General features: G+C 37.8%; 1 protein-coding gene across 2 annotated transcripts in view; it reads left to right on the forward strand.

Annotated features, from left to right (window-relative positions):
* The window catches only part of RGS7BP (regulator of G protein signaling 7 binding protein), a gene marked incomplete at both ends in the record, with an annotated part of 115,404 nt that overhangs the window by 72,400 nt on the left and 23,931 nt on the right, over nucleotides 1-19,073 (forward strand). The window contains one exon of one of the 2 annotated variants that reach the window (XM_082651089.1): nucleotides 3,086-3,216. In XM_082651089.1, the coding sequence (XP_082507215.1) occupies nucleotides 3,086-3,216 (131 nt within the window). Of the gene's footprint in view, nucleotides 1-3,085; nucleotides 3,217-19,073 lie in introns of those variants that run through there. The other variant, XM_082651090.1, reaches the window with a different exon arrangement.

Consider the following 19,073-nt stretch of genomic DNA (forward strand, 5'->3'; position numbering starts at 1 on the left):
TTGGCAGTTATTTTAAACGTTTTTGGATTCAACTTGAGCTCTAAATCACTGAAATATTGTCGAAGTTAATTTTTAAGGTGTTTTTCTATTAATATTTAGGCTTTCAAATTAATCAAAATGATTAGGTTAGTTCCTGACTTCTGCTTAATAGAAAAATAAATAAATAATCACACCTAAGTCACTAACTTATGAAATTTCTTTCACTGAATTAAATGAGCATCACCTCAGGGTGACTCTCATAGACCTCAACTGGATTAATAAGAGTAAATCATTTTAGACTAAGCATCAGTCACACATGGTAAAGTTACCTCTAAGTTAAGTTGCTTCCGTTCCTGGAGTAAGTATGTAGGCCTAATTTTGTTTCAATGTGAAATCTCCCCTAGGCCTTATAACTTATCCCTAGGAAGTTTCAAGTTTCCACGTTGTTGTTTTCTTGACTTTTCCTCCATTCTCCAGGCTCTGACTCTTGCTCACTTGTTACAAAAATAACCTAAATGCTCTTAATTCTTCTCAAAAATGTATTTCAGCCCACTGATCATATTAGACGTATTATAACCCATTCAGCAATTTTTCTTTTAATGAACTTTTAGAAATCAGTAGCAGTAATACAGCTTAGAGCTCTTAAAGTGGGAGAAATAAATTGTACAAGACCTGAGGCTAATGTAGCCTAGTCAAGGCATTGGGAAACGCTAACACAAAAGATAACTTGCCCGTTGCTGTTTGACTAGTTTCTTTCTTTCTCTATACTTCAATTTTCCAAGATGTTAAAGGATAATATATGAGCATATGTAAGAATTTTTTAACCAGAAAATTTATAATGCAACTTTAGCATCAATTAATTTTTGTTAGGCTGATTTGGAAGCATCCATTCAGTTTCCTCCCATAACATGTAAGAAGGGCAAAATGGTTCCACAGTTTAGAGAATCTCCGTTGGTTACAAAGGCATTAAGAAGCTGGCACCCAAGGAAATGATAGGAGTTAGGCATTTTAATCTCTGTTCTGACATGCCTTTTTTTCAAAAGCACTTAATACATTGCTTTGTCTCTCACAGTCCAGCTGTAAAATAATATATTGGCTCTAAAGATTTGTTAATACAGTAATCATTTGTTTAAATTACATAAAATGTCATATATATATATGAAGTTTGCATATTTTTGGAACTAGGCCACAAAACACATATTTTGTACTTCTGAAAATAAGAATACTCCATGGTTTGGAACGATACTGTACTGGCTAATTGCCCCATTCATCAAATGTACAATACATACCACAGACTCTTTATAGTTTTTTTTTTAACCTGCATATGAGCCACTAGGGCCAATGTTATGCCTAGGTGAAAATAAGCAGCTATGATGGAAGTGATGACGCAGCACGGAAAAGACCTGCCTGCTTTAAAATATTTTCCCTCTAGCCTGTCTTTGGGACATTACCTTCAGTTTTTTCTATCAAAATCAATGTTAGCAAGTAATATACCAGGATCACTTTTTATTATGTGAACCACTGATGCCCATTATTCCTTCAGAGTCTGGCAGGGCCATGAGGAGAGGGGAAGGGACAGACGCAGAGACATTTTGAAAGGCTGAAGATGATATGAAATAATGAGGCGTTGTGTGTGTGTGGCAGAGGGATGGGGGAGAACTCCAGCGAGCAGGAGGATAGCTTGAGGGTGGAAAGTACCTGGGGGAAGAAGCTCTGCAAGAAAATCTGGGACTTCCGCCAAAGATATACTTGATTCCAGTGTTGGCCTAGGGCTGGACCCATGAGACACAGATGAGAAAGTAATATAGGCTCTTATTTTTCAGATAAAGCCAAATTTTGCATATAAGCTCTTTTGAGGTCCTTTGTTCTGACACAGGAAAGACATAGGATAACTTTGCAGGCATCATTCATACTCAGGCAAAGAATTCTGCATTTTCCTGTGTTATATAAGCCATATTGTTGAATAATGCTGGCTCATCTACTAAATAAGTATTCAAAATGTAAACTTATCATTGTAAAGTGCTATGTAAATACAAATTCTTTATAGTGTGATTCCAGAACTTAAATAAAAATGAAGCCACCATCTTTTTTCTGATAATAGCGCCTGACATTATGCCACTGACCACTTTACAAAAGAATCAAATCCAGATGCTGCATTGTTTAGTCAGATTTCACTGCATTTTAAATGAATGGAGATAAAAATAAAGATAACACATTAGGACATTTGACAGAGTTCCCTTTTAGACTTCTTTCATTTCTAATCTATCTCTAAATTGTATCCCTTTTGTTTAGTTCGCTTTATTCAATACATGCTATTTTACCTGCATATAAAGTAGTGTTCTATCAACAACTAATTCCTCTCCTCTTAAAAAGTGATCACTCCATGTTTTATCATATTCACATTTGTTTGCTTTACCACAGTTAATAGAGAAAGGCTCAAGTACTTTATAATAAATTTTAGAGCATAAATTCAGTATTTATTTAGGCTTAGATTGTTAAGCCAAATTATTAGAATTTTATTACTTTTCTTTTTTCATAAATTTTTCATTTTTTCACTAAAAACACTTAGCCTTTGAAAAATTAACCATAGCAAACAATAAAGGATGTCCTTTAGACTGAGACAAAAGACTGATAAAAATAATTTGTATCTTGGCTCTCTAACCATATTATGCTAGGGCCTTAATACTAAAGAGCTATCTTCTAACTGGTAACTGAATAGCTCTTCATTAGTTTCTCTAAAAATAAGAGTTTTTAATCTCTTCTTGCAAGCTAGGATAGTCTTATGGTTTAAATATATTTTGGGAGTTTGTTCCAACAGTTAAATTGAAAATGTCTGATATTTTCAATTACTTAAAACATTTATGATTTTAAGCTCCTAGCAGAAATCTGCTGCTGAAGGGGAAAAATATTAAGAGCTGTTATTCAGAAAGACACTTATGTAAGAACTGTGACCTTGGTTATTGGTTTGAAAGCAAGAAGTCCTATATTTTAGACCCAAGGCTTTAGAAATCTTTAGTGGGCATTTTCCCCTCTCAGAGCTGAGACAAATGGCTGATGAGTGAAATCTTGAGAATGTTCACAGCTTTTCTCTTTCATTCTGTTGCAGCCCAGAAGGTGGTGAGATCCATCCAGAAATCTGTCGGCTCTACATTCAGCTGCAATGCTGCTTAGAAATGTACACAACAGAGATGCTAAAATCCATATGTCTGCTGGGGTCTCTTCAATTTCATCGAAAAGGTATCTTCATTTAATATATTGCCATAAACACTGAGAAATGTTAAACAAAACCTCATCTTTTGCAAAGGCCTATATGTACCATTTGTCTATCTACACACAATTGGAATGGATATAAATGTTCAGGAAATGTTTGATATAAATGAATAAAAGAAGTCTATATCAGTACTATCAAAGTACATAAGAACATTGACCATCTTGAATAGAAATTGTGGTAGAAACAATTCTCAAATTTATTATTTTACCACTTGTGAACATGATTTTGGCTAGAATCAGCATGGGCAGCCAAATTATATAATGATCTTACTAGGGCAGAAAATGCTATCCAAGATTGCTGCTACTTCCCTAAATGTATTTGGTTGCAGGACGACAAATTATAAGTTGTGTCCCAAAGATTTAAAAATAGGAGGAACTCAACAAACAAAATCTCATTCCCTGGTTTAAGCTATAAAGAGACTACATTGGCTTAAATGAATTAAACCTCTAGAGGCAGCAGTGGCTTCAGCATGGCTTGATCAGACTTCTGACTCCCATTCTGAGTGATGTTCTGCCTTCTGGTGGGGGGAGTTGACTTTACCCTCAAGCTGCCCTTCCCACACATTTGCAAACTGATTCCAACAGTTTCAGTCATCACATATGCATACAGAGAGAATTTCTCCCCTTATAGACTAGCAAATGTCCTGAGCTTCGTTCCAACTGGACCAGGTCAGACCACATGTCTACACTTGAACCAATCACGGTAGCCAAGGGGATGGAATTAAACTGATTGGTTTAGGCAATCAAGGCCCATTCCTGGAGCTAGGAGATGAGTCAACCCCACCCAACCAGTGGCTACTGCATAAAGGGACAGGGTGGAATGGAATGGAATGGATGCTGGGGAGGAAGCCAAAAGTTTCTGTCACTGGAGGATTCAATCTATATTTTCTTTGCTAATTCATTGAACAATAATTTTTGGGAGCCTCCTGAATGCAAACATTTTGTGCTTGAGATCAAGAAATAGAGGGATGCACAGAAGGTAACCTTTGTCTATGATTTAAATTCAGAGATAGAAAAGGTCAGTAAACTGTAATAATCAGGGAAAATCTTTTAGAAAGCGTGGGACTTGAGCTAGGTTGTGAGGATAGGGTTCAGACAGTGAAGGAAAAAGAAAGACCTTTCAGGTGAAGAAGCAGCTAAAGAAGAGATATGAAATCAAATGAGCATGCAATTTGAGAGGAACTAGATGACATGATAAAGTACCTGTAAAAATCAAATCTTGCATACACATGTATGCACAAGTCAGAACTAAAATTATGCTATGCTGCTCCAAAGAGAGATTATTTTCTCGATACATGAATATTATCTTTTTTTTTCCTTCTAAAGGCTGAATTTTCATGGGTTTCCACCTTTACTTCATGTTTGGAGAGATTATCCCCTTGACACTCAGGAGTCCTGATCAGAAAATTGAATACTCAGACACACTGATGACCCAAACAGTTGTCACTGGCCCAATGTCTTTGTTTGTCCTCTCTGTTCTCATACACTGCCACCATCAACCCCCCCACACACACACACGCATTCACATATGAACACACACACAGAGTAGTATTTGCATTCTTTCTAATCATGGTTGACTAGACTGGGTATGGGTCATTTTTTTCCCCAGGTCTGCATTGGCTGTGCTTGCAGTATTTCATGCCCGTGTTGCCCCTGAAATCTCCCCTGATGATTGTCCGTAACACCATGTGACCCCCACTCCCTGTCTCACTCTAACTCCTTGGTTTTTCACCTGGTCTCCCTGCCATCCACTCCTACTTTCTGTCTTTTCACAAATGACTTTTGAAAGGAAGACCCTTCTCTGCTAGCTCTCTGCTTAAAAGTAACAGGGATTCCCTCATCCAGGTTCTTCCTTATCGTATTTGGTCTTGACCACACAAATAAAAAACATATCATCTCTTAACTGACCAGCTCATGTGGTCTGCACTGCCTCCTATCTTCACTATCCGTCTCTGATCCCTGTCCTTCCGTGCCTCTTCCTTTAAAAATAATAAACCTCTGCTCCCTGCTCTAGCACCTAACACTCTAAGTATGACTCTAAAAAGAATATACCTGATGGAATCTTTGATTTCTCCCCATTGTAATTAAGTCTCCAGATGGATTTCTATTTGATTCTTCTAAAATCATTACTACTTAAAGTGCAAATCCTTAGAAAATGCGCTTCAAAATTATCCAGGGTGCTGGATAAACATGGAGACTCAAGAATCCTGTCCAGGACCCACTGAATCAGAATCTGGGGGCACTCCAGGTGACTCTGAAACACAGTGAAGATGGATAACTGTTTTGCTACCTTTGAAACAAAAGGAAATCACCCCATCATATGTATAAAAATGGAAAATTTCAAGCCCTTACCTGGCTATTCTTACTCACCTAAGTACATACTTTCAACTTTGTTGTATGCTTTATTCTTTATCACTACTAGACAGAAGTCTGTCTACCAAGAATTAAGATGCCAGATAATATACTCTTTATCCAAACAGTGGTATCTCTAGTGTGGCCTTGGGCTGGAAGGGGTCCTGTCTAGATGAGCTCACTCAGTCCCTTCAAGAAATCAAATAGAGTTGACCCTCACAGATTCAACCAATCGCAGATCACGTACTATGCTTACGATTAATCTATGGCTGTTTGAATCCACAGATATGGAATCACGGATACTGAGGGCCAACTATGGGACTTGAGCCATGGATTTTGGTGTCCACGGCAAGTCCTAGAACCAACCCCCCATTCTCCCCTACACACATACAGATACTGAGGGATGAGTTTAGTCCTCAGAGTCTTAGGGGAATGGTGATTCCCATTCTAGTCTATAACACTCGAAATCTCTTTCTGCTTAGAATCTCTTTCTGGTATGTTTCTTTTAATGGTATGGTAAAAATTCGTATTTTGATAACTTTTAGGTTAGCTAATTTTTTCTCCATCCTAATTTCTTATTACAGCTTGGCCAATTCTTCTTTACTCTTTGTCTTCTACCAAGGAAAAACAGGAATTGTAATTGAGTCATTATTTGGGCTCTATATGAGAGTCTCTGGTCAATTTTTTGTTGTGATTAGATTCTGAAGCCAAATTGTTTTCCAATTCTCTGTACTTTTACTTTTTTAATTTATTTATTTATTTTTGGCTGCGTTGGGTCTTCACTGCTGCATGTGGGCTTTCTCTAGATGCAGCGAGCGGGCACTACTCTTCGTTATGGTGCACAGGCTTCTCATTGCAGTGGCTTCTCTTGTTGTGGAGCACGGGCTCTAGGCTCATGGGCTTCAGTAGTTGTGGCTCACGGGCTCAATAGTTGTGGCACGCAGCCTCTAGAGCCCGCAGGCTCAGTAGTTGTGGTGCATGGGCTTACTTGCTCCGTGGCATGTGGGATCTTCCCAAACCAGGGCTTCAACCTGTGTCCCCTGCATTGGCAGGCAGATTCTTAACCACTGCGCCACCCGGGAAGCCCCTTAATTTATTTTTATTTCTAATTACCTCCCTGACTGCCACCATAAGTCCAGAAAGTATTGGATATCACATTTAGTTTTACTATTGTATTGAGTAGTCATGTGTTTACTCTTTGAAGAAAAAGGTCACACAAGGTTACCGCAGGGGCAAGGAGTATGGTTTGTTTCTGGGAAAAATAAGCCTCAAATCACTTTAAATCTCATTTTCTGCAGAAAGCTTGAATTTAATAATGAAGATTGTCCTTCTCTCCCAATTAAGCAAATTATAAATATCCTTTGTCCTTAACAACATCTTCAGTGGACCTTCATGACTTTTGCATGCACCATGTTTCTGAATTTTTGCTGTCTCATAAGTCTGATTGGTACAATCTACTTGGAAATCTTTTATACTTTATAAGATCATGCTATTGCCAAAAAAATGAAGACAAACAGTACTAAGATGATTGTCTTATTTCATGGCCAAGAAAGTTAAAGTAAATTATGGTAATATAAGATAAAAACCCACATTTAATAAAGGCTATTGGATTATACCATGCAGAGTGTGGTTCTGAAAAACTGTGGAGAAGATGACAGATGGGAATAATTTCAGGCATTGTGTAATCTCATATTTTAACACTTAAAGTTTTAGCTTGGGCCATTACTTGACAAAGTCTAATTTCTATGTTTATAGTGAAAAATAGTTTCTCTCACTTCTTAACAGTTAGTAGGTAGGAAGTCTTTCCCCACAACTGAATCCATGTATCATATTGACCATTATTGCCTGTTTCCTGACACCAGATAAAATGCAACCACGAGTTTCATTCACTCTATTGGCAGAAAGTGAAGCCAGACTTCTAAGAGAATTGATGATCCTGCCGTTTTGACCACAGCTTTCCTCTCTCCCATTCTCCCTGCAGTCAGTCAGTTTTGACAACCTTCCCATTCTGAAAGCAGCAGAGAAGAGAGAGCACTCCAGTGCAGCCCCCCTTCACATGTGAACTTGCTCCTTCATCTTTATTTTCATCTCTCCTTGCTCTCTCAAGGGTCCTCTCTGACTCTGCTCCACTCTTCTGCCATCACTTACAGCCAGATTGTCCCCAGGTCCTTTGAGGTATACCATTATCCCTTCCTCCCCCTAAGATAAGATGGGTTCTTCCCCTGCAATGTGCCACCAGTATATATAAAGAGAGAAAAAATGTGGAGGAAATGTAGTCACAAAAGGGGAAAGAAGAGAGAAATGTCAAACTCTAGTGGGAGTTGAGAGCTCAAGATGCTCTCATAAGAAATTAATGAACCGCCAACCGTCCAGCAAAATACAGGATAAACTTAAGACAAAGAATAGAATATGAGCAGTAAAGACTCCAGGGTATTCAGCCTCCTATTAAGAAATGTAAAGAAAATGACCCACCAATAAAAGAAACAAGCAACGCAGAGACGGAAATAGAATAAAACCACAAGTAAAGCCTTATTTTCCAACGTAATGAGGCAATTGATACTAAAATAGAACATTAGCTTTGAAGAAATGAAGCAGAATAAATCTTAAAATAGATTATGATTCAACTTATGAGTGGAAACATGCATTTGTTCTTTGAACAAATATTTGTTGAGCACCTGTGGAAGGTACTGGGAGACTGAAACGATCAGGGCTGAAGAGATCCCTGTTCTTATGGAGTATATAGTCTCGTGAAGAGAAATATTCACGGGAATTTCTAAAATTTGGGGGGGAAATTTCTAAAACTCCCAAACACTAAAATTACAATGTCAATAATTAGAATCGGTAATGTAATAGAAAGTGACCATGACTGGGTGGCTACTTTAGAAGGGATGGTCAAAGCTCTCCGAGGAGGTAGGACTTAATCTGAGATTTAATGACAAGAAGGACACAACTTCATGAACGTTGGTATCTAATGCAAAGGACCCAAGCTTCCACTTGACATGTATAAATATTGTGTCCTACCAAACATTGTGTTCTACAGACCATTTCCCACTAAGCCACGTTGGAGAAAGGCAAGAGAACATATCAAATCGGGAAATGAAAGATACTAGCACCATGGGCTGAATTTTATCCACACATCTGACAATGATTGGTGCATGTATTCCAAAATACCATGTTTAATGGCTAAAATTTATTGTATATTTAATTTCTTACCAAAATAAGTTCAGAGAGTTACTTTTAAGATGAGAGGGAAAGTTAACTGCGTAGATCATTTAATGATTTATAAGATATTTGCTGTTATCCAAAGGGAGCATGATTTAGCCATGATACCCATTAAAGGAAAGTTGAAATTAATTAACTATACAGTCAATACCGTCTGCACATTGTTCTGCTCTACCTTAGGGGTTGGAAATGGAGAAGTGAAAGCCTCACAGGGACCTCCCTCAAATGTGTTTCCATTGTCTGCTCTTCTCCTGTGCCCTGTGATTCTGCTTCCTCACTCAGCTAATGGAACCACCAAGATGACTACTACTCTGGGGTCAATGATAGGACTACAGTATCACAAGGAGCACAGAGAAGGACACAGGGCGGGGGAGGGAAATAGCTCTGTATCGGAAAATGTTTATTTCCCAGTGTATGGGCAAGAATGGATTTCTGTTTATGGTATAAGTATTATTTTCCACTATGTGTTTATGGCACTATGAATATCTTCTTACCACAGTGTAGAAAAGCCTTTGAAACTATTTTTTAATATAGGCAAACAACTAACTGAACTAATATAACTTATTTCTATTTAAATTACATGCTTTTTGGAAATGCAAGAGTAAAAGTGGATTACTTAACAAACAGCTTACATTTCCCCAGTCCTTTTCACACTGGATGGAGTTATAAATCTCCTACCCGTTATGAAAATGCATGAGAGTGAGAGTAACCATGTGGATAAGCTTCCACGCATCCATGTAAACTGTGTTCATTTAGTTGTTCACAGTCAGTATGAAAACTGTCCCGAGAGGCTTCCCTGTGTATAGTATCATAGCAGATAATGTGTCAAGAGCACAAAGGACATAGGAAATTTGCCCCTGCCATCAAGGAAATGATAGTGCAGTGACAGAATATTAGCTCAGAGAAGATTAGTTTGTTTTGTTTTGATTCCTAGGGAAATGTACACAAATGGATAAAATTGACTCTGCTGGACATCGGAGTCCAAACTCAGGGCCTCCAAGGAGACACTATGGCAATGCTTCCTACTGTCACGATAGGCTGAAGACAGGCAGGCAAGAAAGGAGTGGAGAGGAGAAGGGGAAATGGAGAGAGGAAAATATGAATAGAAAAGAAAGAGGATGGGAGAAATGAGATCAAGAGGAGGAAAGAGGTCTCCAGAGTGGAGTGTGATAAAGGGGCCTCCACTCTAAATAAAGGACCCCAGCCCAGTCTTCTGGGACTCTTGAGGCTGCCCCACAATCACATGTGGGTTTTTTCCACCTAAACAACTGACCATTTCTCACAAATATAAGAATAACTAGCCTTCCAAACTGGTATGTGCTTCATGTGTGGTTTCCCTTAACTTTTCCTCAAACATGCCTATTATATTATCCATAAACAGGCTAAAAATACATGGAAATCCCAAAGGAGCTGAAGGCCAAAAGCTTTGCGAGGCCCTGAGGAAAGTGGCCAACTTTTTGACATCCTGGTTCTCAACAGTGGTGAAGCCAGCTTAGTGACATTTTAAGGTGCTCTAAAGGCTCCCCTTCTCCCCTCCCCCTCCATCCCCTCCCCAAGAAAATATTTGTTCACTGAGGCCTGAAATTGATGTTTCAGGGGACAGAGTTTTTCATTTCATAATAAAAAATGATTTTAAATGCATAGTCACTCTTGGGCAAAGTAAAACTTTGACTTGAAGTTACCCTCTAGAAGCAGCTTGACCCTTTCCTGAGAGCAGAGCAGACAGCCCATCTGATGTTAGAAACAGGTGCTCCTTCTAAGGATAACTGGTCAAACGGGGGAAGCTGGGGATGCAGAACTCAGATAGGCCAACATTCAGGTTTGTGAGGCGCTCCCCTGCCAACTTTTTAATGTGGCTCAGAAGAACATCTATGGAACAGCCCTGCTAGCCTCTCCAGCCTCATCTCTCACCAGCAACCCCATCTCAACTGCCTCGGCATCTTGAACTACTTCAAGGAACTTGAACTTAGAAGTTCTTTCCAGTTGCTCCCTCTGCCTGAAACATATTGTCCACCCTGCCCCATTCCACAACGATCCCTTTCACCTGGTCTACCCTATGCTTTCTTTGGTTTGTAACTTAGATGGGACTTTCCTGCAGAAAGCTTTTCCTGGCTCTCCAAGGCAGGGCCTATGCCCATGCAATGTGTCCCCCAGGCACGTGTTACATTGAGGGGTAGACAACTGATTTGTTGTCTGTTGTCCTCTCCAGAGTTGATCACCTTGAGTGTGTTCACCATTGTATCTCCGGCATTTAGTACAGTGCCTGGAGCAGATAAAGTTTCAATTAATAATTATTGAATAAGCAAAGGAATTTGCTTTCATTCTGCATCTGTTGTTAAATGAGAGGGAGTATAATTGGAGAAAAAGAAGCTTGTCCAGAGATGTTGGACTGAACTCATACGTATATTTCCCCTCCTACTAAAAACCCATCGAAATAACAGCAAAAGATATAATGAAAAGAATAAATCCATATTCGTTCTTATATTTGTCAGGGTAGGGTAACAGCTGCATGAAACATCATCAAATCTCAATGGATTAGAACAATGAGAGTTCATTATTCACCATTGTCATAGTCCAATGCCAGAGCCAGGGTGGGGTGGGCCCTTTTATTCTTTCCATTCCCCAAATCCATCCAATTGTCAGGGGAGAAAAGAAAGCATGGATGTTCCCATGGGAGGATTTTTAGAAGCCAATCTGGAAGAGGCATACATCACTCTTACTCAGAATCCATTTGCCATAACTCTGTCAAATGGGCCCTACTAATTGTAAGAGGAAAAAAAAAAATAGAGGTCGGCAGACACAAAACAGTCTCCCATGGCCCTGAAAAACAAGGAAGTATGATTTCAACAAACCAGAAATTGAGGAATTTCTCAAAGCTAGAAAGCAACAGGGATTGGATTGGTAGATATAAATGAAGAAATGAAGCCACAACCAATAAGAAACTCAAGAAACAAAAGAAATTCATGCAGGAGAAAAATACGACAAAAATAAAATCAATTCCAGACATACTTCAAAGTAGGAGTCAACAAATACAAATCACAGGAAGGATTTCTGGAGCTGTTGTCAGGGAAATAAATGTTTGAAATTGCATTCAGGAAAAGCTGGGCTGCCCCACACTGAGTAACCAAGACCATCATTGCTTACCCCAGGAGGACACCTGCTGTGAGTGTCAGGACCAGGCAGCAAAGCAGAACAGAGGGTGAAGTAACTCGAATCCTCCATAAGGACTGCTGCAGAGGAAGAAGAAAGTGAGCACATGACTCCAGTGTTTTTTCCCAGGCTAAATTGTTCCACATATCTCTTTGGAGTAGGAGTTGTAAACAGGAAACTCAAAGCAAACACGGGACCCAAAAAATAGGCTGTGTGCCCAGGTAAACTTATCAACGGAGATGAGAAGCACCCTGAAGACAAGCTTTAGACACACCTTGTCCAGCCACACATCCTGCCCCTTTTCCAATCACCAGAAGGAGGATACTCATCAGAATGATGGGCAAAGAGAGATCCTCAAGGACAAAGCTAAACAGACATCCAGGGATTAGCAGATTTTTAAGAAAAATCAACACCCTGAAAGGGAGGTACCAAATGGCAACACGCAAACAACTAATACTTGATGAACAAATTTTAAAGTAGAAACAGATGAAGAATTTAAAATATAAACGTAATCAACAGATTTATTTTAGGTCTGTCATACCTCAAAAGCAGTAACTGTAACAGAAAGGAAGCAACGGGATTTCTTGGAAATGAAAGTGTTTTCCATCAAATAAAATTTTAATAGATGGGTTAATTAGTGTTGGGAGATCATTCTCCTTCAGGCTCTTGCATTTCAGGGAACAGAGTTTTTCTTGCAAAGTGAGGCACTGACTGCCCTTTGTTTCACACTATCTTTTCAAGGATGTTTATTTAGTAAATGTTCTTGAAAAACAGAGACAGTGCCTCCCCTCCAGAGCAAGGCATGCTTACGATTGATTCAGCATAATGAAAACGTTTCCCTCTAGCACAAAGGGCAGACATGCTTATAGAAGACTTCAGATCCTTAATCTCAGGGTTCCTGAGATTAAGGTTCCTGTGTGTGTGTGGAGGTATAATGATCTGGCTCTTCTTGTGTCTCCCTGTGGGAATTAAAACTCAAGAAATAAACACAAATGCTGATACTCTACTACAATTTTGTGAGTGCTAAATTTTCTTTGTCTCTAACCCAGAGTCTCGTGTCTCTTTCCAGGATCCATGAGATTGTGACAAGTTAATTCACAGGTAGAGGGAAATCTCAGACCCTTCACAGTTCTTAACAATTATTATAATGGAAATACTGAGAGCCTAAAATAGGGACCTGAAAAGTCAAGTCTAGGTATTCTCCCAGAGCTCAGCCCCCCACAGTGAATATAGAATATAGGGCTAATTAAGATCCAGAGACTCTAACATGAAATAGGATTCTGAAAGAATAGGGAAAACAGAGAGAAATAGATAATTAAGAAAAATAGAAAAACTTTTTGCAAACCTAAAGAAATATTTATATTGAAAAGGCTATAACATCTTAATAAATCACTCCATAGATTACTTAATATTTACAAAGGGAAAAAGAGTCCTCTACCATGGTAAAAGCTGGAAGAAATCACCTTAACCAAGTAATCAATACTTAACTAACATCATTAATAATGGGACAAACACATACGCTTTCTAATGCAATGCACTAAAAAGGACACAATATCACTTCTATAATATTCTTGCCAAAAATGTTTACTCTGAACCTAGACTTGTGGAAACAATCAGACAAATCCAAATTTAAAGACATTCTTTAAACCAACTGGCCCAGACTCTTTATTCAAAAATATCAATGTCATGAAAAATGAAAAAAGACAAGGATGCTATTCTAGATTAAAAGAGAATAAAGAAACATGACAATTAGATGTGGTACATAATCCTTATTTGAATCCTTCAATGTAAAAAAAAAAAGCTATAAAGGACATTATTGGAACAAATGGGGAAATTTGAATATAGAATATATATATATATATATATATAAAATAATAGCATTGTATCAAATTGAATTGAAACATTTAAATCAAAATTAAATAAAGTTTTTCATGTGCTAATTGTTTTAAGGTTATGTAGGAAAACATTTTTGTTCTTTAGGAGTTATATGTTGAAGTATTTGGGATAAAGTAACATTAATGTCTGCAACTCTTAAATGATTCAACAAAAAATTATATATATATATTATACATTTATACATATACACGTTCTACACATAATCCACATATATGAAATCTATATATATATGTGTATATACACACACCCACAGAGAATGAGAGAGATAAAAGAAGAATATGGCTAAATATTAAAAATTGGTTAAACTAGAATATTTGGATGTTCATTGTATTATTCTTTCAAGTTTGCTATAGGTTTGAAAATTTTCAAAATAAAAAATTGGTGAAAGTAGATTGCAAATGCCAATCAAATGCCAAAAAATGGAGTAATATATAAAACACCCATAGCTAGACATATTTAGGAACCATTTCATAACTCAAAATGTTTAAAGATAAAAAATTTTCAGAGGGCCATAAACAGGCTACATTCATAGCATCCTTGGGTAGAGATAGAAGAAAGGGAACAATATCATCCAAGTTGTGAGAGAAACTTAGTTAGAACATAGATTTTTATATCCAGCCAATTAGAATTTAAGTGTGCATACAGCAAGAGAGAGAGAGAGAAGAAAAACTATTTTCAGTAATATAAAGAATAAGAAATTTTGTATCAGAGATCTCCTCTGAAATAATGTCAAAGATATGTTCCAGCAAAATGAGAATGAATCAAAGAAACAGGAAGATATGGAATCCAAGAAACAGTGGAATACAAAGAAATTGTAAGCCATAAATACACAGCATTAGAGATATGAAACAGTTACAACAGAAAACCAAACTATTAAAAATGTAGTTAGTGAAAATTTTTCTAGGACAAATGAGTTATCAAATTTAACTCAAGAAGAGTAAAATCTTTTAATAAACCATTAAACCTAGACAGTACTGAAAAAATAATCAATGAGTCATCCTTCAATAAAGTTCTAAATCTCAGATGGTAGTAATTTATAGTTTCACCTACAGTGGAAATTATCAGTATCTATTACATAGAGAGAATTCTTACAAATCAACAAGACAGCCCTATTTTTTTTTACCATCTTTATTAGAGTATAATTGCTTTACAATGGTGTGTCAGTTTCTGCTTTATAACAAAGTATATCAGTTATACATATACATATGTTCCCATAGCTCTTCCCTCTTGCATCTCCCTCCCTCCCACCCTTCCTATCCCACCCCTCTAGGTGGTCACAAAGCACCGAGCTGATCTCCCTGTGCTATGCGGCTGCTTCCCACTAGCTAGCTATTTTACGTTTGGTAGTGTATATATGTCCATGCCACTCTCTCACTTTGTCACAGCTTACCCTTCCCCCTCCCCATATCCTCAAGTCCATTCTCTAGTAGGTCTGTGTCTTTATTCCCGTCTTGCCCCTAGGTTCCTCATGACATTTTTTTTCTTAGATTCCATATATATATGTGTTAGCATACGGTATTTGTTTTTCTCTTTCTGAGTTACTTCAGTCTGTATGACAGACTCTAGGTTCATCCACCTCACTACCCAATAACTCAATTTCGTTTCTTTTTACGTCTGAGTAATATTCCATTGTATATATGTGCCACATCTTCTTTATCCATTCATCTGTTGATGGACACTTAGGTTGTTTCCATCTCCTGCCTACTGTAAATAGAGCTGCAATGAACATTTTGGTACATGACTCTTTTTGAATTATGGTTTTCTCAGGGTATATGCCCAGTAGTGGGAATGCTGGGTCATATGGTAGTTCTATTTTTAGTTTTTTAAGGAACCTCCATACTGTTCTTCATAGTGGCTGTAGCAATTTACATTCCCACCAACAGTGCAGGAAGGTTCCCTTTTCTCCACACCCTCTCCAGCATTTATTGTTTGTAGAGTTTTTGATGATGGCCATTCTGACCGGTGTGAGATGATATCTCATTGTAGTTTTGATTTGCATTTCTCTAATGATTAATAATGTTGAGCATTCTTTCATGTGTTTGATGGCAATCTGTATATCTTCTTTGGAGAAATGTCTATTTAGGTCTTCTGCCCATTTTTGGATTGGGTTGTTTGCTTTTTTGATATTGAGCTGCATGAGCTGCTTGTAAATTTTGGAGATTAATTCTTTGTCAGTTGCTTCACTTGCAAATATTTTCTCCCATTCTGAGGGTTGTCTTTTGGTCTTGTTTATGGTTTCTTTTGCTGTGCAAAAGCTTTGAAGTTTCATTAGGTCCCATTTGTTTATTTTTGTTTTTATTTCCATTTCTCTAGGAGGTGGATCAAAAAGGATCTTGCTGTGATTTATGTCATAGAGTGTTCTGCCTATGTTTTCCTCTAAGAGTTTGATAGTGTCTGGCCTTACATTTAGGTCTTTAATCCATTTTGAGTTTATTTTTGCGTATGGTGTTAGGGAGTGTTCTAATTTCATTCTTTTACATGTAGCTGTCCAGTTTTCTCAGCACCACTTATTGAAGAGGCTGTCTTTATTCCACTGTATATTCTTGCCTCCTTTATCAAAGATAAGGTGACCATATGTGCATGGGTTTATCTCTGGGCTTTCTATCCTGCTCCGTTGGTCTATATTTCTGTTTTTGTGCCAGTACCATACTGTCTTGATTACTGTACCTTTGTAGTATAGTCTGAAGTCAGGGAGCCTGATTCCTCCAGCTCCATTTTTCTTTCTCACGATTGCTTTGGGGCTTCCCAGGTGGCGCAGTGGTTGGGAGTCCGCCTGCCGATGCAGAGGACACGGGTTCATGCCCTGGTCTGGGAAGATCCCACATGCCACGGAGCAGCTAGGCCCGTAAGCCATGGCCGCTGAGCCTGCGCATCTGGAGCCTGTGCTCCACAATGGGAGAGGCCACAACAGTGAGAGGCCCGCGTACAGCAAAAAATAAAAAAATAAAAATAAAGATTGCTTTGGCTATTCGGGGTCTTTTGCATTTCCATATAAATTATGAAATTTTTTGTTCTAGTCCTGTGAAAAATGCCTGTGGTATTTTGCTAGGGATTGCATTGAATCTGTAGGGATTGCACTGAATCTGTAGATTGCTTTGGGTAGTAGAGTCATTTTCACAATGTGGATTCTTCCAATCCAAGAACATGGTATAACTCTCCATTTGTATCATCTTTAATTTCTTTCATCACTGTATTATAATTTTCTGCATACAGGTCTTTTGTCTCCTTAGGTTTATTCCTAGATACTTTATTCTTTTTGTTGTAATGGTAAATGGGAATGTTTTCTTAATTTCACTTTCAGATTTTTCATCATTAGTGTATAGGAATGCAAGAGATTTCTGTCCATTAATTTTGTATCCTGCTACTTTACCAAATTCATTGATTAGCTCTAGTAGTTTTCTGGTAGCATCTTTAGGATTCTCTATGTATAGTATCATGTCATCTGCAGTGACAGCTTTACTTCTTTTCCAATTTGGATTCCTTTTATTTCTTTTTCTTCTCTGATTGGTGTGGCTAAAACTTCCAAAACTATGTTGAATAATAGTGGTGAGAGTGGACCACCTTGTCTTGTTCCTGATCTTAGTGGAAATGGTTTCAGTTTTCCACCATTGAGGACGATGTTGGCTGTGGGTTTGTCATATATGGCCTTTATTATGTTGAGGAAAGTTCCCTCTATGCCTACTTTCTGCAGGACTTTTTATCATAAATGGGTGTTGAATTTTGTCAAAAGCTTTTTCTGCATCTATTGAGATGATCATATGGTTTTTATTCTTCAGTTTTTTAATATGGTGTATCACATTGATTGATTTGTGTATATTGAAGAATCCTTGCCTTCCTGGAATAAACCCCACTTGATCATGGTGTATGATCCTTTTAATGTGCTGTTGGATTCTGTTTGCTAGTATTTTGTTGAGGATGTTTGCATCTATGTTCATCAGCAATATCGGCCTGTAGTTTTCTTTCTTTGTGACACCCTTGTCTGGTTATGGTATCAGGGTGATGGTGGCCTCATAGAATGAGTTTGGGAGTGTTCCTCCCTCTGCTATATTTTGGAAGAGTTGAGAAGGATAGGTGTTAGCTCTTCTCTAAATGTTTGATAGAATTCGCCTGTGAAGCCATCTGGTCCTGAAGACAGCGCTATTTTTTAAATGGGCAAATGATATGAATAGAAAATGAAAAGAAGAAATACAGGCAGCCAATTCACTTATGAAAAATAAATTTAATCTCAGTAGTAATAAAAGAGGTGAAAAGAAACTTCAATGAGAGATTCTATTTTCCTTCATCAAATAAGCAAAAATTAAATATTGATAATATGAAGTTCTGGCAAAGGTGTAGGGAAATAGATTCTCTCATTTACAGCTGGTAGAAGGAAAATGTAAATTAGCATAGACTTTTCAGAGGCCAATTTGGCAATATATATTAAGGTACAAAATGTGAATACATATACTTTGTCCAAGTTTTCTGCTTTAAAGGATCTGTCTCATACAAATACTGGCATACTCTGGAGAAAGGGAAAAATTACAATGTAAATTCCTTACTAGGGGATACTGTGCATCCATTCAAAAGCATAAAATAAATCAGAATGCATTAACATGAAAGTATCTCTAACCATAGTAACGTGGCAAAGAAAGCTGTATAACATATATAGTATAATTACTTTTTTTGATGCTGTATATCTGTTGAAATCATCTGATGTGTAAGCTTTCGTCCTTGGTACTGGACTTACAGAACTGAAGAAAACAGATAAGGTTCCTGGCCTTACATACTTTACATATCCAGTTTGGTAGATGGGAGATGAGAGTGGGGTTGGGGTGAGCAAATAATAAACCAGTTAGCAAATACATAAGATAAGTTTCTATTAGTGATAAGTGTTCTATTAAGGCAATAAACAGGGACTGTAGTGGGAGAGGATGCCCAGCGTAAAGTCAGTGCTATCAGTAAATGAGAGCAATTATGATCTCCCCACATATGTTCTGGAATTGAAAACCCCTACAATTCCTATCAATCTCTTGTCTTTCAAGATGTGCCAGCCAGAGAAGATGTAATATAATCAAAATTCTGCAGAGATTTTGTAAGCTGACAGAAAGCACCAAACTGCAAGTCCAGCATCCAAGTTTTTCATTCTTGTGCATCTGCATTAGCAGAGTTATATCTAGTCTCTGAAAATGAGGGAAAGGAGGGTGTACTTGGCATTGCAACCTCAT

Source organism: Grampus griseus (genome assembly GCF_964374135.1).
Source record: "Grampus griseus genome assembly, chromosome: 3".
In the NCBI taxonomy this organism is placed as follows: domain Eukaryota; kingdom Metazoa; phylum Chordata; class Mammalia; order Artiodactyla; family Delphinidae; genus Grampus; species Grampus griseus.